At 43.5% G+C, this 26,549-nt stretch overlaps 3 protein-coding genes across 5 annotated transcripts in view; 1 reads left to right on the top strand and 2 right to left on the bottom strand.

The window, feature by feature from the left end:
- LOC310709079 (tigger transposable element-derived protein 1-like) overlaps window positions 1-26,549 on the bottom strand; it is an 877,074-nt gene that overhangs the window by 278,321 nt on the left and 572,204 nt on the right. The gene's annotated exons all lie outside the window — the stretch shown is intronic.
- TGIF2 (TGFB induced factor homeobox 2) overlaps window positions 1-26,549 on the top strand; it is a 353,736-nt gene that overhangs the window by 96,861 nt on the left and 230,326 nt on the right. The gene's annotated exons all lie outside the window — the stretch shown is intronic.
- The window catches only part of DLGAP4 (DLG associated protein 4), a 317,667-nt gene that overhangs the window by 74,578 nt on the left and 216,540 nt on the right, over window positions 1-26,549 (bottom strand). For all 3 annotated transcript variants that reach the window (XM_083507990.1, XM_083507983.1, XM_083507991.1), the window contains 2 exons: window positions 24,488-25,537; window positions 5,045-5,262 (listed from right to left, as the gene is read on the bottom strand). In XM_083507990.1, the coding sequence (XP_083364116.1) occupies window positions 5,045-5,262; window positions 24,488-25,441 (1,172 nt within the window). In that variant the 5' untranslated portion in view covers window positions 25,442-25,537. The remainder of the gene's footprint in view (window positions 1-5,044; window positions 5,263-24,487; window positions 25,538-26,549) is intronic.

Below are 26,549 nucleotides of genomic sequence, written 5' to 3'. Positions count from 1 at the left end.
TGCATTAAGGCAAATGGGGGCACTATCCCAGTCTTCACCTTCCTGCCTTCTTTCTTACAGCCAGTCAGAGGGTGGTGCTGCCTGCCATTGGCTCTGGCTCCAGTACCCATCAGTACCCATGGCCACCAGTCATTGCTAAATACACATTTAACACTGCATCTTGTTTGGCCCTCAGTTGTCACAAGGAAAGGCTTACAAGAACAGGCACACCAACTAGGCAGAAGAAGAAGCACAAAATGGCCACTGGGTGACAGCCAAGCTCCACATACAGCCAGAGCACATCACATAATAGCTTGTACTTGTCATGCTGAAGAATGAAGCTGCAGGGGAGCTCTTGCTCTCTCAAACTCATTTTACTAAGCACACCTCCAAGACTCCAACAGGCTGCATTTAAAACAAAACTCATTGTCATTGCTAGAATAGCTGAGCAAATAATGGCAGGGCCGTAGCTTGGTGGTGCAGTGCACACTCCGATTGTAGACAGTCTGAGCTTCTGTCCTGAGTCTTTCCATGCAGCTGTGGGAAAGACTCCTGTCTGAAATTCTGGAGAGTGCTGCTAGTCACTGCCCATCATTCCCCAACCTAGTGCCCTCCTGATATTTTGGGTTATAGCAAGGCCAAGAGTCAGAGATTATAGGAGTTCAGAACATTCCAAAGGCATCAGGCTGGAGAAGGGGATACTGGGATATCTAGACCAATGGCCCATGTCTTTGCAAGGCCGATTTATGAGAATTGTTTACTAATAGGTGTGCTTAGGACTGAAGTGTTTACATTATTATCGCTATTATTATTAGTGTGATCCTAAACGCATGTGGTACTGTGGTCAAAAACCACTGAGCCTCTTGGTTTGCCGATCAGAAGGTTGGCAGTTCGAATCTGCGCGATGGAGTGAGCTCCTGTTGCTCTGTCCCAGCTTCTGTCAACCTAGCAGTTCGAAAGCATACTAGTGCAAGTAACCACTATGGTGGGAAGGTAAACTATGTTTATGTATGCTCTGGCTTCCATCATGGTGTTCTGTTGTGCCAGAAGCGGTTTAGTCATGCTGGCCACATGACCTGGAAAGCTGTCTGTGGACAAACGCCGGCTCCCTTGGCCTGAAAGTTGACTTTGACTGGACTTAACCATCCAGGGGTCCTTTACCTTTACCTATTATTCTTAGTGTGATGCTAAACATGTTTATTCAGAAGTATTTTATTTATTTAGTTTTGGCCTATTCGCCCAATCCTCTAGGTGATACATGACACAAATCAAGCAATCCAATAAACTATTAAATTGGAAGAAATAACATCAGCACGCACGCGCGCACACACACACACACACACAGAGAGAGAGAGAGAGAGAGAGAGAGAGAGAATAATCCCATGGGACAAAAATAGAATGCCACGGTCAAAGCATAGACTAAACTAATAATATGAGATTTAAGAGATAAAAAAAAAATTACAGTGTTTAAATAGCCAGGGTGAACATAAAGGTTTTTGCTTATGCCTAGGTCCTTGTGCATTGGATTGCAACTGTAAACACATTGTATGTGACTTCTGTCATTGGCAGATCTAACTCAGTCAATTTACCATTGTTCTTTTCAAGGAAGCTTTTTGACTCCTTAGGCTTTTGGAACCAAAAGGAAAAAAAGGATTGCATGGCCAGAATTACTGCCTTTTTTGTTAATGGCAGGACTCTTATGTGCACACAGACCTCCATACATGCAGGTGTTGCCTTATCAATTTAGAATTGATACCTACAGAATTGATACCTTTATACAGTGGGGTCTCGCAAGACGAAAAGAATCCGTTCTGTGATTCTCTTCGTCTAGTGGTTTTTTCGTCTTGCGAAGCAAGCCCATTGACGGATTAGCGGATTAGCGCTATTAGCGCTATTAGAGGCTTTTAGCGGCTTATCAGCTTATTGGATCAGATGATAAGCGGCTTAGCGGCTTAGAAAAAGGGGGGGGGGAGGGAAAAAAACCAGCAGGAACTCGCAAGACATTGTCGTCTTGCGAAGCAAGCCCATAGGAAAATCGTCTTGCGAAGCACCTCCAAAACGGAAAACTCTTTCGTCTAGCGAGTTTTCCGTCTTGCGAGGCATTCGTCTTGCGGGGCACCACTGTACCTACAGTACCGTTAGTCAAAGCCGGAAAAGTTTTAGGAAAGGGCAACCAAAACAAACAAGGGGATGGAGTGACTACCCTGTGAGGAAAGGTTGCAGCATCTGGGATGTTTTAGATTGGAAAAGAGGCAAGGGCTCATCCAGACTTCGCTTGGTGCTATGATTTCCAGGCACGGGTCTGAGTGGTTCTTCTTTAGTCCCTGCCACTTTCCCTTGGAAAACCCACTGTTTTCCGCTGAATCTGAACAAACATGAATCTGCTGAAAACCCACCTGCCGTTTATTCCAATTCAGCAGTAAACAGTGGCTTTTCCCGGGGAAAGTGGAGGGACAAAATAAAAACCACTCAAACTTGTGCCTGGTAATCATGGCACAAACAGAATCTGGATGAAGTGACATGATAGAAGCAGGGTCGTCTTAAGCATATCCAGCGCTGTGGTGCAAAGATCCCCCCAGCGCTCCACCCCTGTTTCCCAGAGTTGGTGATGCCCTCAAAGTTGCATCTATCCAAGCCCGTCAGTCTGTGTACATAGAACCTTAAGTACTTCTCTCAATTTAGTTAATGTATTTGTAATTTTATAAACACCCATTGCCACAACATCCTGGGCAACATGGTTCTAAATCCTCTTTGTGCTGGTATCTTGGCAGCTTGAACTGGGCTTCACAAAACCAGTACTGTACTTAAAATACAGAAGCAACATTTATTTCTCAGTGGCCAGCAGATGGCACTAGGTCTTGCATTTTTACAAACTAGCAAGACAGGTGACTTCCTTTATTGGCCATTTACTAAAGCTATCAACAATTCTTTTGGAGCCTTGGCTACTACATTTCGCGTATGCAGGTTCTTTTTGAACTTAGATCCCCTCTGCCCCATCAGGGGTGAATGAGCAGGGTACAGACAGGAGAAAGGTAGGAAGGAAAGTGTAGGACTTTAGACCTGCCCATGGACTGTCTCACCAGAGTGGTGCATGCTCTGGTTATCTCCTGCTTGGACTACTACAATGTGCTCTATGTGGGGCTACCTTTGAAGGTGACCCGGAAACTACAACTAATCCAGAATGCGGCAGCTGGACTGGTGACTGGGGGCAGCCGCTGAGTCCTGAAAGACCTACATTGGCTCCCAGTACGTTTCCGAGCACAATTCAAGTGTTGGTGCTGACCTTTAAAGTCCTAAACGGCCTCGGTCCAGTATACCTGAAGGAGAGTCTCCACCCCCCATTGTTCTGCCCGGACACTGAGGTCCAGCGCCGAGGGCCTTCTGGCAGTTCTCTCACTGCGAAAAGCAAAGCTGCAGGGAACCAGGCAGAGGGACTTCTTGGTAGTGGCACCTGCCCTGTGGAATGCCCTTCCACCAGATGTCAAGGAAATAAACAGCTATCTGACTTTTAGAAGAGATCTGAAGGCAGCCCTGTTCAGGGAAGTTTTTAATGTGTGACATTTTAATGTATTTTTAATCTTTGTTGGAAGCTGCCCAGAGTGGCTGGGGAAGCCCAGCCAGATGGGCGGGGTAGAAATAATGAATTATTATTATTATTATTATTATTATTATTATTATTATTCTCTTCTATTAATCTACATGGAGAACAAAGTGTAGTCGAAGTCACTTTCCAGTCCAACCCTCAATGGGCAGGAAACTGTCAAGGGCCACTTTGCATGAAGGAGATGTTCACAGGGATGCAGGTGAAATAAAATATTGGAAATAGGAGGGGCAATAAAGCTGTCTAAAATATTTTTTATACTAGTCTCCATGCTGACTGCAGGGCATGGAAACTTGTAGAATTCTATATATACTGGTTGTTGGAAACCAAAGGAAGGGATAGTGCTCTTGTGCCTGGGTCCTGTTTGCCACCTTTCCACGGGCATCTGGCTTGATCTAGCAGGTTCTTCTTATGTTTTTATGATGTCATTTTACACATTACAGCTGTGCTGGGAATCATCAGCTGCGTGGAGGCTATTTCCAGGACCTCCCATGTGGTGAATATAACTTACAGACTGGCTCTCAGTTTGTTTATTTTTGTCTGAGGTCTTGCAATCCCTCTGTCCTAGCAACATAGCTGTCAACTTTTCCTTTTTTTAAAGGGAAATTCCCTTATTCCAAATAGGATTCCTCGCAAGAAAAGGGAAAAGTTGACAGCTATGCCTAGCAGGGAGTAAGCACACCTCAACATCTTGTTCTAATAATTTTGTGGAAGTTCCACCTCAACATCTTTTGCACCCTCATCCTTCTAACCATGACCAGGAAAATCAGCTGTGAAATGGTGCTCATCTCAGCCCTAGCTTAAGTGTACAAATGCACTTTAATCAAAGGTTCTGCAGGACCCACTATCAGGTACTAAATACATGAATGGAACAATATATAATGTGAAAAGCTTGGTCCTTAGGGTTGTGAACAAAGGAGTCACAATTCTAGGTCAGCTTCAGAATACTATTCATGTGACAATGCCATTCTATCACCCACCGGTTTCAAATGGTCATATGGTCTCTATCTTCCCTACAACCCTTTAAGCATTCTTGAGAAGGAAGAAGATGGATATAGCTCATACTATATTTCATTGATTTGGATTAAATTGTGATAAACCTTTATATATATATAAAAAGCCAAAAACTAATCAAACTCATTACATATGTTAACTGACTCACCAATGCCAGGATTTCTGTACTATCAACAACTGTTTTTGTGAATGAACGCCATTAATGATGCAATTATCACCCTCTCTGTCCCTTCTGTATTTCTTTTCCCTCTGAGCCCACTGTTTAATCTCTACCCTCCACCATGTGCCTGTAACCCAGTAATAACCCATCATGCGCCTGACAAACTGAACAGTGAAATCTAGGAATGCCACAATAGATGTCAGTCTTTGAGGCACCTGAGCCATTACCGCCATGCCAAAGATGCAGGTATTTACCGAGTACCAGGTAGCACTGAAATAAGAAGGCAGTACCTGTGGGTGGTGCTTTGCTCGCTCAGTGACTGTTGAGTGGCCTTGAGGTAACTCTGCCTCCGTGCTGCAGTTTTGGGGGATGGCTTGGGGCTGGTTTCCGAGTCTTCGCTGTCATCGTCCCCCATGGCTTTGATATAACTCCCACTCCGCATGCGCCGGCATGGGATTTCATTGTCCTTGTCCCTAGTCAAGGTATTATTCCAGTCTCCCTGAGGCACCTGCAAAAGCAACAGAACACAGACATAGCATTTGGTAAGGAAAGGAAAAAAGCAGGCGGTGGAGGGACCATTTGGAGATCTACAGAAGAGAAGGTCATCAACTCATCCAGTCCAGCCTCCTGTACCTATTGAACAGTGACAGGTTCCTGGCGAGGCAGACTGATGCAGGTAAGGAAGCCTTCGTAAACAACATGCATGTTACTACTAATGCTTAATGGAGTAAGCACAAAGCAATTCCTTCTTGGTCAGCTTAGGCTGTGACTTTTAGTCACCTCTTAGCCTATATTATCTGTCTTAACCTTTATAATGCCAGCTGTTAGTTAGTTAATCCTTAGCCTTGGCACGAAGTACTTGAAGCGAAGCATTTAGTGTTTTTCTTTTTACTGATCCTAAAGTCTCTGGTCCATGATGAAATGACAGAGCTGTCTTTCCTAGCACATGGTCATGGGGGAGAAAAGGAGTTTTATTTTCCCACTATGTGCTAGCTAGCAAATGCCATCTTTGCTATATGTAGTCGGGGAAATCCCTGCTGACCTGACCAAAGGCTGATATGAGACAAAAGCAAAGAGAAGGACAATGTATTGTTTGTGGGGTTGCAGTTTTCCATCCATTTACCTGGGAACAAAAAATATTGAACTTAGCAGGACTTATGTCTGAGTAGACATGTAAAGCATTGTGCTGTAAGTGTCCAAATGAATTTTCCTTTTCTAATGTTGTTCCAGTGCATAATAATGACCTTGCCCCTCTCCTTTTAAACAGATTAAGAAGAGTTGTGCTGGATTGGACTAAGCAGACATCTTAAGGCAGCCCTGTTCAGGGAAGTTTTTAATGTGTGACATCTTAGTGTATTTTAGTTCTTTGTGGAATCCACCCAGAGTGGCTGGGGAAACCCAGCCAGAAGGGCGGGGTACCAATAAATTATTATTATTATTATTATTATTATTATTATTATTATTATTATTATTATTATTTTAGAAATGCAGAAAGCCGCCCTGCCAGCTTTCTATGGCTGCATTCACATCCATCCAACATTTCCCTAAACTGTTAATTTCCACATTATATTTGAGCTTTCATATGACATAAAATGGACTTCCAGAAAATTAATGGAAATTAGTACACGTTTAGTGCTCATTTCAGATTTATTATTATTATTATTATTATTCCAGCAAAATTCCATTTGCAGCTCCTTTAACCTGGAGTAAAGTGATGGAATTTGGGGCAGTATACCCATATATTCTTTCAGGTTGTTGTGTGTTAATGATGGGGGAACAGAAATACACAGGTGCAGAAAGAGTAGGGGAGCAATGACATTACCCAATGGTGTGAATGAAACTTCGCATGACATGCCACAGTTCCGTAACACAACTGGTATTGCAGTATGAAAGGAACGTTAGAAAATGGAACAGAAGCACTAGCTTTATAATCAGAAAAAGCCAACCCTAACACAATATTCCCCACATTTCAATGCACACTCTTTGTCCAACTAGCCCAGTTCACAGGAGTGGCTGGTGTGATGAACCTGTACAATTCTAACCCCACTGCCTCCATACCATACCCTACCCCTACCCCTACCCCTACCCTCTTCCAGTAAGTGGCACAGCTGCAACACTGCTCTCAAATTAAAAGGATGTCCTCTGTAAATCAGGACACAGACATAAAACAATGACATTTATTTTTAAAAAGTTCAAAGAAACATAAATATGATTCTTTAAAAGCTATTGCAGGGCACATGCCCCTCCTGATCACATTGATCACAGATGAAAGTCGTATTCTTATATGATAAGGATGGAGAACATGTGGCCCTACAGAGGTTATTGGATGACAACTATCCTTCCTCACCGTGTTGGCTAAGACTGATGGGAGCTGGTGCTTAACAGCATCCAAAAGGCCCCAGGCTCCTCATTCTTGACATATGAGATCTGTGCAGTCTCAGAACACAGAAAATATCATAAGGTTGCCTATTTGCATTCATTTCTTGTGCACCCTCCAGGGCCACCAACCACCTGCCTCTACAGAGGATGGGAAACTGGCAGCAAAAGAAGTCCATGATGGGCTTGTGGATGTTGCATTCTTCTACCTGTTCTTGTAGAAAGCAAAAAGGCTCCAGTGGCAGATCGCCCTAATAAGACTCCTGTATCTTGCTCTCCTCAAACTACCGCTGGGGTGATTGGCTTTGACCTTTCCTAATGAAGGAGACACAAGCCTTCTGAAAGCACTTTACCACTAGCTGCCTTGGAGTCACGTCTGACTGGAGATTAGACCATTTTTTTGGGGGGGGGAGGGTGGAGATTTCCGACCTGCCTTTGCTTCAACTTGTTAATTTCACACCGGGAGGGGAAAAAAAGAAGAACTGCCTGCCTGGAGATGAAAAGCAGCTCTCCCAAGTGGCAGTACGCACTGCTGCATGACCAATGTAAGGCTGGGGGAGGGAAAGCGCCATCAGGTGTAATCAGGAAACATCCGAGACCAGAGAGAAGCAGGCAGAAGGAAACCGAGGAATCTCTTTTGCCAGCTGCTCGCAGCCGAGTTGGAAGCTACTTCTCACATTACATGTTTAGGTGAACACTTGTCAAACAGCTCTCACCATCAGAAAGTCATTTTGACCAAACATTAGGAAAGGAGAGCATATGGGTGTTCTTTCTTTCTTTCTTTCTTTCTTTCTTTCTTTCTTTCTTTCTTTCTTTCTTTCTTTCTTTTTCTTCCTCACTTTTTCACGTCTAATTTTACCCTGTGCACTAAGGATATAGATATATTTCAGTATATATCAATAAATAATAAAAAGGAAAGGAGAGCAGAGCTCTTGGACCGGGGCACTAGACTTTCCCCACTATGGTGAGATGTATTTCTGCTTCAGTCTTAAAAATTCTTTCTAAACTTGCACCTGTAGATATAAATTAGAATGTGCTAATCTGCCTCCCTCCCCCCAGTGATGCATTTCCTCTTCATTGGTGATGTGTGTATAACCATCATAAGTGGTCTTCCATGTTTCCAAACCATGTTTCTGAAGGGCTTTTCTGAACTGAATGTGTGACTTTGCTTTCTAGGAATGCATGTAACATATATGTATGTACATACATTTAAGTGTGTGTGCACGTGTGCATAGACTTTGCAGACTCTCTGAAAGAGCAAAATTAAATCATAAACTTTGTCATTGCTCTCCGGAGGAGAAAAATTCAACAGCCATTCCTTTCTCACAGTACTCTCTGATGTTCTCTACCAATTAGGCACAGTTCCTGATGGATGAAGAGGGAAGAAACTGAGCTGGAAAAGGACCAAATATATTTTGAGTGTGCAGCAGCAAGGAAGTGAGTGAAAAAAGGAGAGATGGGAGACCAGCATGGGCATAACAAGATCAGAAAGCTCATCTACTAGAAACTAGATCAACTCCATGCATATGGAAGGGAGCAAATGGTGCGGTTTGCTGAAGACTGTGACACAGAGAGCCAGTGGGATCTCCCAGGAGCACAGTTTGGGTCTCTATTCTCAGCAAGGGAAGTGAGTCTCATTTAGTGGGACTGGTGCATAGAACACTAACCTCAGTTTTGATTTTCATCATCTGGGATTCTGCACACTGAAGAGAACCACACTGCAATAGATACCTTAATGTTATGCAGCCTTGTATTTAAGGACAAGCCTTGCAGTCACAGGTGAGAAGGGACTGAAGGCAGGCAGGTGGGTAAATGTCAGAATTTCATGCTGGTGAGTGTACAGGCTGGCAGAGAAAGACTCTGATCCTCCTTTATGCATGGTATAGAAACCAAGCAGGCTACCAGAGAGGGAAAAGCCCCTCCCATATGAAACTGCTATCTTCAGCAGGTGGCACAAAGAGAATGAACACTCAGGGATTGGGGATCCATACTTGGAATCATTTACATGAAGCACATACCCAATGGCTCTGCCAGTTTTGTTCTGTATCAACTTAAATTGTATTTTTAAAAAATACCCCCCCAATAAAAGAAATTCAAAAAGATAAAAGGAAAGGCCAGTCCCCCACATCCAGCTAAAAAAAAGGCAGTGGGCTGTTGGAGGAAGGACAAATCTCTCCATCCCTCCTTTTCCAGCTGCCAGCAGGATAGTATTTTATTCATCTGTACATTTTGCTGACTAGTGCCTTTCAGTGTTTCAGAGCAATTTCAGACGGTTGCTGTTTTGGGGTGGGGTTCAATCACATGCTGGCAAATGCAAGTTGTGCAATCAACGTTGATTTAGATATTGAGCAACAAAGCCACCCACGATCCCCAAATCATATTTTTTTGCAATAAGGAAAGTGATAGGAAAATGCACTGCAAAGTGTGGGATAACATTTGTTTGATGCAACATCATCTCCCGGCAATCAAATCATAATGAATGTTCAATCAATACCCAATGCCGTCTGATCTCCCTGCAAATGAATCAGGACAAACGCTCCATAAGCAGGTTGTCTGGAAGCAACCTTATTTACAAGGTTGCCTTGAAACCAGCTGTAACATGGACAAAGGAGAGGGAAGAGGATTCTGCTGCTGAGGATATGCACCTCTGTTGTATTTTTTAAATTTATTTTTACACTTTTGACAACTTCTCTTTTCATGGTGCAAAGAATAGTTCCAATGATCTTAAATGCACTCAGGCTTCACATCAGAGCATATATTCTGGAGCTTCTCAAAAACATCCCTGCTCACTTCTCTTAATTCACACACTCTGCCCTGCTAGCATTCACACAGAAATGCAGAAACCTATAGGCAAAGACAGACTGTTTGAAATGTGCCACAAAATGATTAGATGCAATCAGCAAACAGGGCTCCTGCCTCTTTAATAGTACACTGAAGAGAGATTTTCCCAGCTATAGCTTCTTTCACTCTGGTAGCACAATGCTATAAAAAGCTGCCTCTGATGAAATTCCTTCTTCTAAACAACTGCAAAAACTCGACCCTCTCTTGCAGCTGCTCACCCTACTGCAAAGGCTCGAGTCATTCTGCCCATGGCACTGGCTTAGCTATCATGATGTAGTTGGCTATGATAATTGTAAACAGGGCTACCACTCCATGCAGGAAGCGCTGTTAGGGTCATTCATAAATGCTCTCATATCCTGCCATTCTATTGTCAAGAATGGGGTAAAAAAAACAAAACCAACTAAAAAAAAAAGTCAAATTATCTTCCGAATTGTAATTTTGATTTTACGATTTCCCACAGTCTGAACCTTGAAGCATATCCATATCTCAGTCCTGCCTCTCACCAATATTTCCATATTTCCGTATCTCAATTTTATCTCTCCATTTTTTATCTCTGGGTCTGCAATCCTCAATCATGTCAGAAATCAGATAACCTTTCGTCCATCGATTTTTATTGGATTATGATTTGATATGTTAATTGGATGTCTTTTATTGGAAAATTAATAAACGTTCTAACAACAACAACAACAAAAAGAATAGGGTAGACAAATCTCCCCCACCCCACATTGAGGACCACAATCTACTTGCAGTAGTTTTTGGGGGTCACATGCCGATTGTGGGCAAAACTGAAGCCCGCAATCACTGGGCCAGAACCATAAGTGCATGGATTTACCATTTTCTTGCTTTCTCTGCTAATCACATTTCCCTCTCTCTTTCTGCTATCTAGCAGCAGTCAGTGGAATGATGGTGCTTACATGACCTCCCATCACCTGGCATTACTGTGGCTTACTGGGAGGGAGAATGGCAATATGGCAGTGGGGTCAGCGTGGTGCAAACACATTGGCATGTTTCCACTGCACTGACCTCACCACCAACTTGCCCTTTCCCCTCTTCCTCCTGGTAAGTTGCAGTGACGCTGGTGACAGGAGGTCAAATGAGTACTGCTGTCTCACTGCCTGCTAGTGCTGCCATCCACTTTTCCTTATCCCTTCTGTCTTTTTGATACCTTCTTCTACCCTCCCCCATTTCCCCATGGGCTGCCAGTGGAGGAATAGGTCACTCTTGCCAGAAGTGTGAAGCAATTGCTTGCAGAGGGCTTTTGACAGTGGGCCACAGGTTGCACATCATCCTTGGCCTAGATTAACAATGCAAATGATGGAAGGGAATTCCATTGAGTTTCAAGGTGGGCATAATCTATATTTATGAATAGTTTTATGAATAAAGGCCATGTTCCTTAAAGAGCCAGCCCATTCTCTTTCACATAAACCAGAATCTATTTTTTAAGCTAGAAAATAAAGGCTTTTTTCAGTTTATAAACAACAGCCACCTAGCTAATCCCTTTGAGATTTTCAGTTTGTGACTAATTTTCAGATTTCTATTCATCTCTCCCTGGAAAACATCTATATTAAAAAAAACAAAACCCTGCCTTGATTGTTTACCTGGGAATATGAATGATGGTGTGTGACATCATACAATGGATCTTTCAGCTGAACAGAATTTGCATATAAAATAGGCATGCATTCATTTTAGCCTGATCGATTAATACTTTTTTCTTGATTCGTCATTCATCAAACTCCTATGGAACCTTTTGCTTACAGTCAAAGAAAGCTTCATTGGGAAGGTGAGTTCATGGAAATTGGGAACCTGCCTCAATCCAGGAATATGATTAGTAGAGTTGCTAGTCAGCAGGGCATGCGCCAGCACTCTCAAGGAGAGGGAGGTTCATTGGGGAAACAGTGAGAAGACTCAAGGAAGAACACAAGGCACAGAAATGGCAACACAAAAGGCAAGGCAACAAGAACTGCAGAGTTCACCTAATACATTTTGTTCCACTACATGGCTCTATCATGCTACTGGGAAGCAGACAAGTGGGGTGATGGTTTGAATGCAAGTGGAGAAGAACTCCAGGTGAATCAACCAAAAAACCCAAAATACAACCAAAAACAAAGTACTTTGCTGCCTCCATTGTATCCTCACTATGCCATCTAGGGGAGCTTTTCTGGGTAGTACAGGGCCTTTTATACTTTGGCCCAAAAGAGGTGGAGGAACTGACAGTGACCCACTGTGTCTTGCTTATGAAGCCATTCAGTTAAACTTTATGAGAAGTTATGAACTTTACTGCAGATATTTTGTTCCAGTTTAGTTTTGTGGCTACATCCTAGGAGAAGGAAAGAAATGTTGTTGTTGACATGCCCAAGTTTTTGAACTGAAGCATGCCAACCAAGTTTTCTACTGTATACTTTGCTCCCCCCCCTTCCAAAACCCTTCTTGGTGCACTAAGGATGCTATGCCTTCAGCGCATGCCTGACTGACCAATCATCTCTGTGGAAGCTCAGCACCAAGAGGATTATTAAGCTCAGGAAATGTATGCTTCTCGAGAAGTTATTAATTACCTATTATTTCTATCCTAGGATAATGAGTGGGTTGGAGAAAAGGGGGAGAGAATGAAGAGGAAGCTTCGAGCACTGCAGCGAATCTCCCATTGCCACAAATGTGCCAGGAGCATCCCCTGATCACCCAAAGAAACAGAGCGTAAACAGAAAGAGAGAAGCAGCTGAGTGGAAAATCCACCTTCCAATCTGAGGGCTTTTGCAGCAGAGACTCTCTGGAGTCAGCTAGTGAAGAAAATTTAAGGAGGCTTCTCTGTGTACTATACAAAGAACATGCATCTGGGTTCCCACAGATACATGTTATGGAGAATATAAGTTGAGTGTTTAATTTGCATAACAACCAGCCATTATGCACATTCACCAGACCTCATGGAGAATGTGTATATAATCTATCCATGAAGAGGAAATTGTGCAAATTCTCCAGATACTTGGAAATTATGCAGAGTTCCCAATAGGCTTTGGTGGATGTGAACATCTCAGTTGAATTTTGTACATTATCAGGCTAATATGCACAATCTCCAACAGATCTTGGGGGGGGGGGGATGAGCATATGCCAAAGCTATGGTTTTCCCAGTAGTGATGTATGGAAGTGAGAGCTGGACCATAAAGAAGGCTGATCGCCGAAGAATTGATGCTTTTGAATTATGGTGCTGGAGGAGACTCTTAAGAGTCCCATGGACTGCAAGAAGATCAAACCTATCCATTCTGAAGGAAATCAGCCCTGAGTGCTCACTGGAAGGACAGATCCTGAAGCTGAGACTCCAATACTTTGGCCACCTCATGAGAAGAGAAGACTCCCTGGAAAAGACCCTGATGTTGTGAAAGATGGAGGGCACAAGGAGAAGGGGACGACAGAGGACGAGATGGTTGGACAGTGTTCTCGAAGCTACGAACAAAGCTCGAAGCTACTGACCAAACTGCGGGAGGCAGTGGAAGACAGGAGTGCCTGGCGTGCTCTGGTCCATGGGGTCACGAAGAGTTGGACACGACTAAACAACTAAACAACAACAACTGCACTTGGTACATTCTCCAGGCAATATGGACATTCTCCAAGAAACACATCCCCCCATCTCTTGTTCAGAAGTATGCACTTTGTGAGGTCAGAAGGAAAGGAAATTCAGAAAATTATAGAAGGTGATAATTATGTTTTGAACAATGGTCATTCATAAAATGACAACACAGACATTCTGTCATTAGCACATTTAGTGCTATAACCTCCCCCAATCTATATACCTGCAATATGCTTCATGTATCTGATGTAGTGGACTGTGGTCCAAAGAAAGCTTATGCCATAATAAATTTGTTAGTCTTAAAGGTGCCACAAACCTCTTAGTTGTAATTTGACAGTGACAGTGAGCAGACAAACTGTCTCAGTTAAAAAAGAAAGTGAGGAATAACCCAGATTGCTTCAGGTTCTAAATTCAGTGAAGGATTTGTTTCCCCCCTCATAATATTGCCATGTAGCTGCATTGGTTGAGTATATGATGTCAATCACTATGTTGATGAGGTGATCCCTGGTCGGTTGGTATCACACAAGAGAGAAGCCTTTCACAGACAAAACAATGGGAGCTGAAGCAGCCACAGATTGAGATTGCAAATTGGCAGAAAAATATTAAACTGCTACTTGTCCATCTCGGGCTTTATTCTGGATTGACAAGGCAGAGGGCATCTCAGATGATCTCAGGTGTTTTTTTTTTTTTTTTTTTTTTTTGCTGTATGCATGTATGAAACCCAGGGCATTTGATTCTGGGATGTTCTGTCCCTTAAACATCAAGCCTCTTATTTCCTAGGCTCCCAATACACCAGGGCCCAACATACATATATTCCTTCAGATGAAGATCAGCATCAAGATGAAAAGGGGAGGGAATCTTGCTAAAGGCAAGGCTGAATAGCTAACAGCACTGGCAATGCAAAATGTCAAAACCTGGGACCTGGAGCTGTGATGTTGCGTCTCTGAAATACCAGTGCCCCATAGTTAATTGGAATGCCCACTAGAGTTTTTATGATACTGACTAAGGACGATCCCTTAAAATGGGAACTGTCTCTTGAAACAAGACAATATTAAAAGCTAGTTTGGGCCTTGGGTCACTTTCAGGTAGTGCTCAGAGCCACAGCCTGCTCAATGCCCCCCAACCGGCCTACCCCGTCCCCTACCTGTGCCCTAGGCTTCTAAGTGGGTCAATGCCAGTACCAGCAACTCCTTGTATGCTGAGTAAAGGAGCAAATGTCTGTACTTAGTTTGAGAAAAGCTAAACTCTGGAACTCCTTGGTACAAGGAAAACGCTAGGTCAAAGAATTTAGCAGTTTCCAAAGAAGAAATAGGTATCAGTAGAAAGTGATGTCAGCAATTGCCAACTGATTATGCCAAACTCTGCCTCCATCTGCTTCCATTTTGAGACTGGCTCTGTCCCTGCACCACCATTCTGTGACTGGTGAGCTTCAGTAATTTTCAGCTGCTCTAGTTTAAAAAGTCAGAACCACTGCTGTAGTCTAAAGGCATATCCACAGTCCACACTATAGACTTCAACCTGGCTGATCAGTCCTCCCCTCTTTCCAGGAAGAATTAGAAGCTGTAGTTTTATAAGACCCTCAGGATGTTGTTGGACTTCAACTCTCATCAGCCCCAGACATCATGGCCAATGGTCAGGGATGATGGGAGTTGTAGTCCAGCAACACCTGCACGCCACTAGTTCTCTACCCCTGATGTGAAGGATCTAGGTTCTCCAACAGAATTCTGAAAACCTCAGATAAGGTCTCAAGCAACCTAGGTTCTTGGACTTTCCCTGTCCAGAAAGGTTCCGTTTCATTGCATAAGCTCACGTTTCTGTCCCATAAGGCAACAAGTGGGACTTCATTCAAAAAAAGAATGCCTAAGGATTCTGAAATACACTAATGTGCACTTCTGAGAGCACGAGAAAATTATCTCTCTTACCAGTATGTGAATGCAAATAGGTTAAAGCATATTCACTGTATACAGGAATATTAATCTCTCATAAGTAGCTGTGATTGATGTACCCTTAGGTCTATACTTGAACCTTGCATGCATTCGAGGACACTGACATGAGAATGTATAGTGACTGCAGAACAACTGCAGCCCTTATATGCGAGGTTATATGAAAAGAGTGAAATGAACTTTCCAGAGAAAGTATGTGGTCAGAGAGTGACAGATTAAGAAGCACAGAGGAAGGAATTTACCAAGTCATTTCCTGAGGCTCTTTGGGTGGAATCCATTTTGCAACTGCAGAAGGGTTTTTTTCAGGAGGGATGTCCATTAATGGAAGATGCAATGCAACCCCTCCTCCCTCCTACAGTCCCCAGCACCCACAAAAATCCATTTCAGAGAGTTGGCGGACTCTCCAGAACAGGATGGAAGACAGTGCTGGGTGTGTGTATGCTTTCTATAGTTGTAAGGAGGATTTAGCAAAAAATCTCCTCCCTTCCCCTCCATTAGTGGACACCTCCACTGGATCAATAGAAACACAGGCCATTGGTCAATCTAGCTCAGTACTGCATGCACTTAATGGCAGCTGCTATCCAGAGTTTCGCTCCTTGCCCTACCGGGATATTCTGGAAATGGAATCTGAGACCTTTTGCATGCAAAGTATGTACTTTAACATTGAGCTAAGGCCTTCTCCCAGCTGTGAGCACAAGAGCTTCAAATGGAATCCAATTGGATCCCATCTTCTGCCTTGAAACATGCAGCCTCACATCTACCACCATTTGCTCATAAAAGCCCAGGCAATTGTATACATTGTCCATCACACATATGATCACATGCAGAAGCCCAAAAAGTTCTGCTCCATGTATTCTTCCCTGTCCTGCAAAATAGTATTTTGCACGACAGAGAATCCTCTACTCGCCATGGCGGTCAGGCTACCGTTGGTTTACATTTACCTCAAGCTGGGGAGATGCTTAATGCTGCCCTGCTTTATGATGAAAGAACAGCAGTGCATTCTCAGCTGCAAGGAATTTGAAAGAAACCTGGTGCTGGGAGCAAAATGAACATGCTTTTCACATTGGGGAACCCTAAATAATTAAACCACAGCAGCGGGGGCCCTAATTGGGCTGGGTCCCTGCTCTGTGGTGTGCTTAGCAATATGGTTAATGAAGCCCTGTTGTTAAGCAAGGAAATGGCTGCCTCCATGAAAGAAGTGAAGGCAAGGGAAGGAATGAAAAGAATCTGACAGACAGCTCTCTGGCTGGCCCGTTTCACAAGATGGCTCTGCAGAGCATTATAACAGTGGCCTGGCCAAAATCAAGAGTTGAAACAAGAGACAAGATGGCAGCCATGGAGAATGTAAGAGATATGAGAGAGGCATAGCCTCCATTAAGGTCATGTTCTGATTTGCCTCACTGGGATGTTGGAGGGTGTGGTCTCTCAGCAGCTGACAGGTGTTTTTACTGGTAGATGTTGGAGGAAAGATTCTGCTCCAACCTTCCTCAGTCCAGTGTCCTCCAAATGGTTTGGACTACGATTCCCTTGCTGACTGGGGCTGCTGGGAGTTCTGGTCCAAAATGTCTGGAAGACACAATGCTGTTTCTACTCCTTATGTGACCAATGCAGCATCCATGCAGAAGCCTACCCTACAGTCTAAATGTGATCATTTCTTTTTCAGATTGGCAGCCTGACCATGGAAGAGAGTCATAAGGAAAAGGGACTCATCTCGCCCAGTTATAAGCCTTCTAAGGGGAGCACGCCAGGCTGAAAGAGGCTGCCTGGATCACCTTGTGGGAATCTTCCTGCTGATTCAGTTACCGGGCAGAAGAGGCAGGCGGTCTAACACTTCCCTCCTCCTGCCCATAGTACCTGTACGGTTAGAGGCTCCGAATGAGATAAAACAGTGTTTTGATAACATCTCACTTCTGTTTAATATCAAGCTTTGGAGAGTTCATAAATAAAACAAGTGCTGGCTGGGAGTTCTCATTGGCTTGAGAGCTCGCAGCTTTTTGTCAGTCCCTGTCACTGCTATCTTGTCTCCAGAGGATGCAGAGAGATGTGGACACTTGCTAATCAACCGGCACTTCTGCATCACCCGAACCCCACAGTGAAAACCCGTTGTCCGCTCGTTGCAATTCTTGTATGAAATATTTTGTGCTTGTTTGACAAAGTAATAGCACCTGACACCTCTGGTTGCAATAAAGCTTCTGGGCTTTTGACTTATTTCCCACATCCCTCACTAACCTAGCACACAAAATGCTTGTGAGCTGGGTCTGTGTGTCGCTTTCTTTCAGCCATAATAAAGAGCTGCTGGATAGACAGGCTGTTGTTATGCATCCTGGGATGGTCCACCAGTCTATAGGCTCCCTGCAAAAGCCACCAGTGGTGGCTGGTGCCCATTGGAACTGATGCAGTGTAAGGCAGGAGGTCAACACTAGGTGGAGCCAGAGCCAGAAGCAAGCACAACCACAGCCATCTAAAGGCCTGCTTAGGCTGCCATGAGAGAGTCTGGAAAGCGTCACTGTAGGTACTTGTTGATACCAAAGTGATTTGAAACTCAAGAATGATTTTATTAAAACCGTTTAAATAGTTTTTATTGGCAGTGTTTTAAATAGTATTTTACAGTGGCACTTGGTGTTTGGGGGGATTGGTAGGGTGGAAGGCAGGGAGCCCAACAGTAGGTGATGCTAGAGCCAATGAGAGACAGAGCCAATTCATTCTAGTCCTTGCTCCCATCTTCCTCCTTGCTGAGACTAAGGATGGGGAAGCTGGCAGCCAGTGCCTGGATCAGAGGCACATAAGAAGGCAGGGAAGTGCCCCATTTGCTATAATAGACCAGCCTCCACCAGTATTTTGGAAACTGCCCTGGATGATTGAATGAAGGGCTGTTTAAAAATTGAATAAATGCTTCACTTAAACCTCTTCTCTGTACTTAGGAACAACAGACCAGTGGGCCATCTAGTCCAGTAGCAGATCTTCAGTATTTTCTCCCAGTCCCACTTGGAGATGCCAGGGATGGATCCTGGGAATTTCTGCATGCAAAGTGAATGCTCTACCACTGAGCCATAACCCTTCCTTGAATAATTTTATGAACAGGTGTGCAGCCAAAGGACACTGAGTCTTTCCTCTTCCTGAGGAGTCTTGGTCCCTTTCTCCTCCCTGCCCACGTGCTGCCACTTTCTCCCAGTCCAGCTCACATCCAGTGGCAGTTTCTGCACAGCTCTTTGAAACCTAGCACTTCAAGCTAAGCCTAGAAATAGTCAAATGAAGATTTTCATAAATCATCAGTTCTCTTTTTCTATATTGAATTGAAGCAAATCCCACATTTCCCACAGAGACCATTGTTCCATCATTATTTTCCCAGCTGCAAATATACTTAAAACACACACACACAGCTTCCACTTTGAAAGTTTCTATTCTATATGACTGCACGGGGAAAGGTAGAAGAAGCTTATCCACCCAAGGCAAATAGGGGGCAAGTATAGATTTGGATATTTTTATCCTGATTTTTTCATACCGCTGCAATAAGCTTGCAAGACCTGGTTCATAGATTTGAACCTATTACGTTTGCAAAATTTAAAACCCCATTGACCTCTGGAATGGGGAGGCCGAGCTCTAAGCCTTGATCTCAGCAACGCTCCTCATCATATCCATTTCTAGTTTTAATCAATAATCCTGAAATGCACAACTGTGGCACTGCGCTCCTGTCTAGTGGTTTCCAGCTGACTGCTCAGGGCATAGAAGTCTCTTGTGAGGCAAGGTTAGGTCATTTCAGTCACTGCACTGTTTCCCCAGCTTCTAGAGTGGTGTGTGCGGCACTGGAAACAAATTTAAAAGCAATGTAAAATGTAAGAACAGACACAAAGTCCAGGCGCCTACTTTGTTTTTGTGCATGTCCTTGGTAGAGATGATTAGTCAACAGAGGGCATGACCTCTCTCTGTGCCCATTTTATCCCACAGTATCCAAACTTGGAGGATGTCCAGGCTTAGAAGCTTCAGTTCCCTGGGAGGAAATCCTTCTATCTCCGCATAGAAACGTAGACAACTGTGCTGTGAATTACCAGTTACTGGGGAACAATAGTAAGTTAAGGAGGTTGCATGCTTCTCCTGCTAGTAGCCTTCCCATAGAGCACTACTGGAAAGAGGATGCTGGACTAGATAGGCATTGGGTCTGATCCTTCAGGGCTCTTATCTTCTTAAGTCATTTTAATTCTTAATGGGAGGAGTTCAATCCTGCACTCTTCTGATCCTTCTGTTCTGTTTCCCAGACAGAATGATTCTTCCTCTTCTCTGCCTGTGCATTGTTCTGTGGGGTGGTGGGATCACTTGACCTTTCAGAGAGGATTTGGGGGAGGAACAGGGGACATGGGAGCGAGGAAAAAAAAAAACCCATTGCACTAGTGCAAGCTCTAGTGTTGGCTTCTGCTAGCACGATGGGTTAGTTGAATCTGGGGCTTTTTAAATCATTAATCGCTTTGAGGTATTTTCATGGGAAGTGATTAATACTACTACTACTACTAATAATAACAGTCTTCTCATCACTATTGTTTCAAGGCTTTATCAGCTTTACCATCTAGATTTGCTAGATGTGACTTTCTATATGGGTTCTATAAAAATGCAGCTCTGCATAAAACAAATGCCCCTCAAAAACCACATGGTAATAACAGGGTACAGTATTCCTGGGACTGTGCCAATTTAGATTATAGGTGGAGGAATCACATTAAATTATTCCATTTTTTAAAAACCTGCCTAATTTTCTGAAGGCTGGGCACACATCCCCTCCCAATATAAAGGGTGTGCATTCTCATTTTCATGTCCCAGAAATGGATAATGTACCCCAGCAAGACATTACCCCACCCACAATCCATTCCACAGGGACTGCTTATCATGCTATGAAGGATTCCCATAAGGGCAATGCAAAGGAAAACAATAGGTCAGTCATATTTTAAAGGATTGTGCTGACTAACCCAAAGATAAACCCATGGAAGATAGAAATGTGCCTCTCAGTACAAAAGCTAAGATTCTCATGTGTTAAACATTTGAAAGAGTTCAGCAGAGTGCAAAAATCACAAAACCTGGTGAGGCAACAAAGCTGGAGGGCTTGGGAAATATATGGTAATGATCAAGTTATGTTTGTAAGCAATAACATCTCCCTGGAGCAAGGTGGGTTGAGAAGAATCATTCATACGAATAGGCCAATTCACTGTAATCAAGGATCTGCTCGGATGATTGGAATTCAAAGGTTTTTCTTAAAGGACAAAAGCTTTAGATAAGTGTCTTGGAAAAAAGAATATATTTGCAGTGAAGGGGTGTGTGTGTGTGTGTGTGTGTGTGTGTGTGTGTGTGTGAGAGAGAGAGAGAGAGAGAGAGAGAGAGAGAGAGAGAATTTAGGCTTGTGTATTTACAGCTCATAGTACTTTGAAGCCTAGTAATAGTAGCAAAGCTACTATAAGCAGCCGGGACTAAGGAGGCAGGCCCAAACAAGCCAATGGTATCCTATTAGCTCCTCTGGTCATGAGCTCCTGCTCAACTGAAACTGCAGTATACTCTCTGGCCAGCTTCAGTGGTGGTGCTGGAGAACAACAGAGATCAGGCCAGCAGTAGACTCTCTCTGCTTGCAAGCTGGATGGTAGAGCTCTTGATGCCCAAATCCTTGGCTCCAGACACCTGGGATCTTGTGCCCTAAAACAGCTTCTTAACGCACATGTAAGGGGGTTCACAAATTGTTATAAACATGCCTGGAGTCTCTTTTAAAGGAAACCAATTATGCAAAGGCTTCTTTTTACTTCTTGTGGCTTGGGGAAGGCAGAATAACACCACCTGCCACCCTCTGCCTTATCACAAATACTTCCACTCAATACCTTAACAGTGTGTCAAACTCACATCAAACTAAAAAAAGCCACTGATTTTTTTTTTTTTGGGGGGGGGTATTTTGTCCAGTGGTGAATTGTCCATTGGTGAATTGAAGTTACTGTATCTTATGGCAGATCCGATTTCCATTGCAAACAGCAGCAGCAACAATCACAGCAATAAATAGAGGCAACATCCATAGCGGCTGTGATCCTGTCATAAATGTGTGCCTGTATTGAAGCAGATGCTGTTTGGGATTTAGGGATGCACGAAACTTTCCTATACTGTATGAAACAGGGATTGCTGGGCTGAGTAGCACTGGCTTAAAAGGTTAGTTTCCTAACCATACATCATATGTATTGCTTTAATGCAATTAAGAGGCACATGGATTTTGTTATGTAAATAGCAGCAGAGGGGAAGCCTGAGCTGCCTCTGGATTGTGGGGGATGAGGAGAGGAAGCTTAACTCTTTCCCTCCCTGGCACAATCCCAACAAAAAATCCCACTCTGAAGCTGCTATATGCAATTCAGAAGACTCCAAAAGTGTGATTTGGGAGTTTCCCTTGAAACCCAATGGTGGGTTTAGAAAATGGAGAGAAAGAGTTAAACCTCTCCTTGCCTCACCCATGCTCTGCTGTCATTTAAACAGTGACTGTTAATTGCACTTAGCTTTGTGTCTTGTATGACTTAATTGTGTTGGAGAATGAGACGGGATCCTGAGCTGCTTTATACTGATGCCCAATATAACGTAACTAAGTATAGTAGCTTTTTTGGGGGAGAGGGGAGGGGACTCGGGATCTGCAGAAACTGGAATCACACCTGGAATTATCCAATTTAGCATCAATGCATTTGGATCAGAAGCCCTTTCTTCCAAGACAAACTCATATGCAAGATCCAATTACGGTATGTTATTCAAGCACGTCTCAGAGGAAAGGAAACAAGGGCCATTGAGAAATAAAGAACTTATTTCACACTTCAAGGATCTGGCCAATTGATGTCAGTAGCAGGGCAGAGTGAGGAGGTTCACAGGGCTTCTGTTGAATTATTTTTAAGCAGCTTTGATACCCTGCTTATATCTTTCATTTAATGTCAATCAGTTGGGAGTTTTCTGCGCTTGCCTATAATTGTAATGTTTTGACACAAATTGAATAGAAAATACAAATGATGGTACTTTTCTAAGTAGGTCTTCAATTGAGTACAGTCTCTCCCTAATTTTTATTTGCAAGAACCGCAGGATGGGGAACGCAACTCAACCATTTAGGAACAAAAGCTGGGTTAACTTATGTCCAGGGCAGCTTTTTACATTATACTGTCAATAATGTGCTTTTATGTCTCAAGGACAACATTCAGTCAACATTTTTGTATTACAAAAGGCAACCATTTTAGGAGAGTCCACTTGATGCATGACCACTGCTGCACAGATCCTTTTATATCCAGAAGAGGGAAGAAAGGGGGTGGAATGGGTGTAATGGGGGCAGGGTGTGACGGTGTTGGGTGGGTTTATGAAACATGCTTTGACCTGGAATGCAAGCCCCTCGGAAACGGGGAGTTGCCCAAACTCTATAGGTGTGTATCTTATGCCACCTAGTACTTTATTCAAATAATGCTTTTGTAAGATGATTCCTTTTAATCCTTTCCCACAACTGATCCCTGATAAGTAAAAAAAACCCTTTCCAACTACAGTGGTACCTCGGGTTAAGTACTTAATTCGTTCCGGAGGTCTGTACTTAACCTGAATCTATTCTTAACCTGAAGCACCACTTTAGCTAATAGGGCCTCCTGCTGCCGCTGTGCCACCGCCACACGATTTCTGTTCTCATCTTGAAGCAAAGTTCTTAACCTGAGGTACTATTTCTGGGTTAGCAGAGTCTGTAACCTGAAGCATATGTAACCTGAAGCGTATGTAACCCAAGGTACCACTGTATGTGTATGCGAGTGAGGACACTCACATCATGAAACATGGCCTTTTGATTTTTAATAAATAAATTTTCATTGGAATTGGGAGGAAAAAAATGTCAAGTAACATGCATGTAACTTGATAAGAAACTTTGTGTGCCTCATGTCAAAGGTCCTTAAGGGATTCTATAGGTACAACTAACTGCTCCAATATCTTTGGTAGAAAAAGGCTTCAGAGGCTTGTTAAACGTTTTCTCCCTGTCATCTACTTCTATCTTGTTATTTAACACAGTTTCAGACACTGAAACTCTCCAATAAAATCACACTGACAGACAAAGTTAATGGAGATGTTCTAGGGAGTTATTTCCAGTTGCCACAGGTTCATTGTCTCTTAGACTGAGAAATAGGCCTCCCTTAAGAGGACACAAATTTGATAGGGTAAAGACACAGAACTTTTTCTTCTTCAGTTCAAGCACAGTTCCTACGTATATTTTTATTAACACAGAAGAAAACTTGCCCCTTTCTAATCAGTGAAATGTCAAGGATAACACGGTCCCTTGCTTGATTTTAAACTTCTGTATTTAAACTTCTCTTACAGCGTTCATCTAAATGAGTCCACAGGATTGCATCTAACCCTTCAGTGACTCTGACTGTAAGAATGCTAAAATGGTCAAAATGATTGGATGAGTTTAGTGGAGTCCCTTATGTAGAATCATAGAATCATAGAGTTGGAAGAGACCACAAGGGCCATCGAGTCCAACCCCCTGCCAAGCAGGAAGAGGGAGAATAGCTGACAGTGGGCTTTATAAGTGGCGAGCAAAAGTCTTAATGGGATGCTTTTCCCCACCTAAGGAGAGGAAGCTGTTCAGATCTTGTCTAGGCGTATCTCTACATTACCTAAATAGTTATCCACCTAGTGTAGTCCTTTATGGTGCACATTTTAAATGTGCAAATCTAAGGTTCTGGTATGCACTTGAATCTGTCTTGCAAGATACTCACAGTCTGAAGGAACCCTGAGTTATTACTTTTGTCATAACCTGGGAGTTCAGACTAGAATATTTCTTCACAAGTCTAACCTGAATAGGAAAGCCTCCATTGTAAATTTCCCATCAAGCTTTATTTGTGACCATGCAAAAATAGGGTAGGGTGGCTTGAATGGATGGAAACACAGAATGAATTATTTATTTTGCTGCAACCCTGCTACTTCCCTGCAAACAAGACCGCTGGCCACAGTGAATCAGAGTGCCCTTTATGAAACATTCATGCAATGAGCACAGCACCCACCTGCAAGTACTGATAGGCTAAATCTTGATGGCAGGACTTGGATTTCAGCAAAGCTCTATCGATGGTAGCGGAAGCCTTTTGGCACATTTCCCGTGCATGGCTGAGTGTGAGCGTGGACCAGGAGCCTCTCTTGATGTAGTTGGACTCGCTGCTGATGGGGATGTTGGCACAGGGGGTGACCTTGAGGTCATTATTGCTCTTGGAGGATTTCAGCATATGTTCGCTGATGGTGTTGTAAGCATGCATGAAGTACCTAGGCTGGCTATGATCAGGCTGTCTGCCTAGGGTCATGAGGCCCATAGGGTTGCGATAGTTGCAGGTGTCGCTGTCTAGATTGTCATCTGAGCTCCACCAGCCCGATATGTTGGATCTGGTCCTGCGTTTTGTCTCGGTGGTTTTTGCCCGGTCCTTACTTTTGCTCCTGCGGTTCTGCTTTGAGTCCTCCGTGCCTTTCTTGCCATTCATGCTGCCTTTGGACGCACCTTCCAGGGATTGGGACTTGGCAAAAAGCTTTTGGACCGAGTGAACCAAGTGCCGGATCCTCCCGGGGCTCTCGCTCCGGTGTTTGGCGTCAGAGGTTCTCTGGAACTGGAGGGTGCTGAAGCCATCTCTGTGGACAGGCAGCTGCTTCTCAAACTGGTCCAGGAGGTTGGCAGGGAGCCTGTTGATCTTGGTGGCTTGGGCATGGCTTGGAAAGGGATTCTCATCGGGCACTTCAAAGTGAGAGTTGTAATGGATCCGTGGAAATGTGCTGCTGTTGGAAATCTGGTTGTTGAGTGGAAGGAGGCAATCGCTGTGGAGAGAGTTGGGCGTGGGGAATCGAGGGTCCATTGTGTAGGAGTCTGTGGGGCTGAGGAGATAGGGATTCCTGTCTTGGGTGGCATAAAGAGAGTCTTGGGGGGAGTCCAGGTTATCAGAGAGATGGCGGCTTCTGTTATCTCCTAACCCCTTCATGGTGCAAAGGTTTCCTAGAGCATTGCTTCTGGAGGATGGTGTTGTGGATAGTTCAACGCTGTTCCTTGGTCACGCTCTCTCCTTTGGGAGATTGCCCTAGAGTCAAAGAAAGACAAACAGACAGGTTGTAACGGATGGAACATGCTTTCTTTCCAATGTTTAGGCAGAAGTGTTCTTGTTTATGTAGCCAAAATGTGACCAGCGTAAAAGAGACAGGCTTGGGAGGAACCCCAAGCTTTGCAGAAGTTAAAAATAAATAAACAGAAAAAGGATAAGGTGGGGGGAGAACTTAAAACAACAACACTGAGCATGTTCAGTGCCTATAGAATACCTATTGGCTGTTTTAGGGGGTGTCAGGCAGAAAACCATGGCTGGAGGGGGCCAGAATGGCTGGAATCCTAAAGAAGGTGTACTTCATGTTGCACCATTGTTTAACAGGTCCCAGATGTAAACATAAACACCATTGGCAGATCAAATGGACATTATGGCGTCCAGGATACATATAAACTGGGACAGTCAAAGCAGAATAGGTTTAAATTGCTCTCTTTTGATTATTCCCCTCCTCTCACAATCTGAGAAGAAAATCTGCTCGGTTTCATAGATGAATCTGTAGATCTCCCAGCCTATTAAGCTGACTCCCATGAAATATGTTTCCAGTTGTTCTCATCTAGCACCATCAACTCATTCTAATTAGCTGGGAATTTCAAAATATCTTGCCGCTTGCTTGAGGGCATATGAAGTCATAGATCCAAATGAGTGAAAAATCTATGCACTCTTCATTCAGTCACTTTACCCCAACTTTATAAATAGGAGAGAGCTCTAGAATCACCTGGAAAACCCATAGATTAATCATTCTTTAAAGGAAACCTTGGAGATCAATATTAAGAGCCAGTTTGGGTTAGAGGTGCAAGAAGGATTTCAGTAGCCTGATTCATACCCAATTAAACCAGAAGCACTTAGATTTAAGCTGATTTAATCTAACTGAAATCAATGGGACTAAACAAGCTTAGATTCAAGAATCAAACTGTAAGAAAAACATGTATAAAGGGATCAAGTAACTTTCTTCCCTTCCCTTATGAATTTGTTCCTGATAATGTTGCCTATGAGT

The sequence above is a fragment of the Podarcis liolepis genome (assembly GCF_965112155.1).
Source record: "Podarcis liolepis genome assembly, chromosome: 6".
In the NCBI taxonomy this organism is placed as follows: domain Eukaryota; kingdom Metazoa; phylum Chordata; class Lepidosauria; order Squamata; family Lacertidae; genus Podarcis; species Podarcis liolepis.
This window is presented reverse-complemented; position numbering and strand designations above follow the sequence as displayed.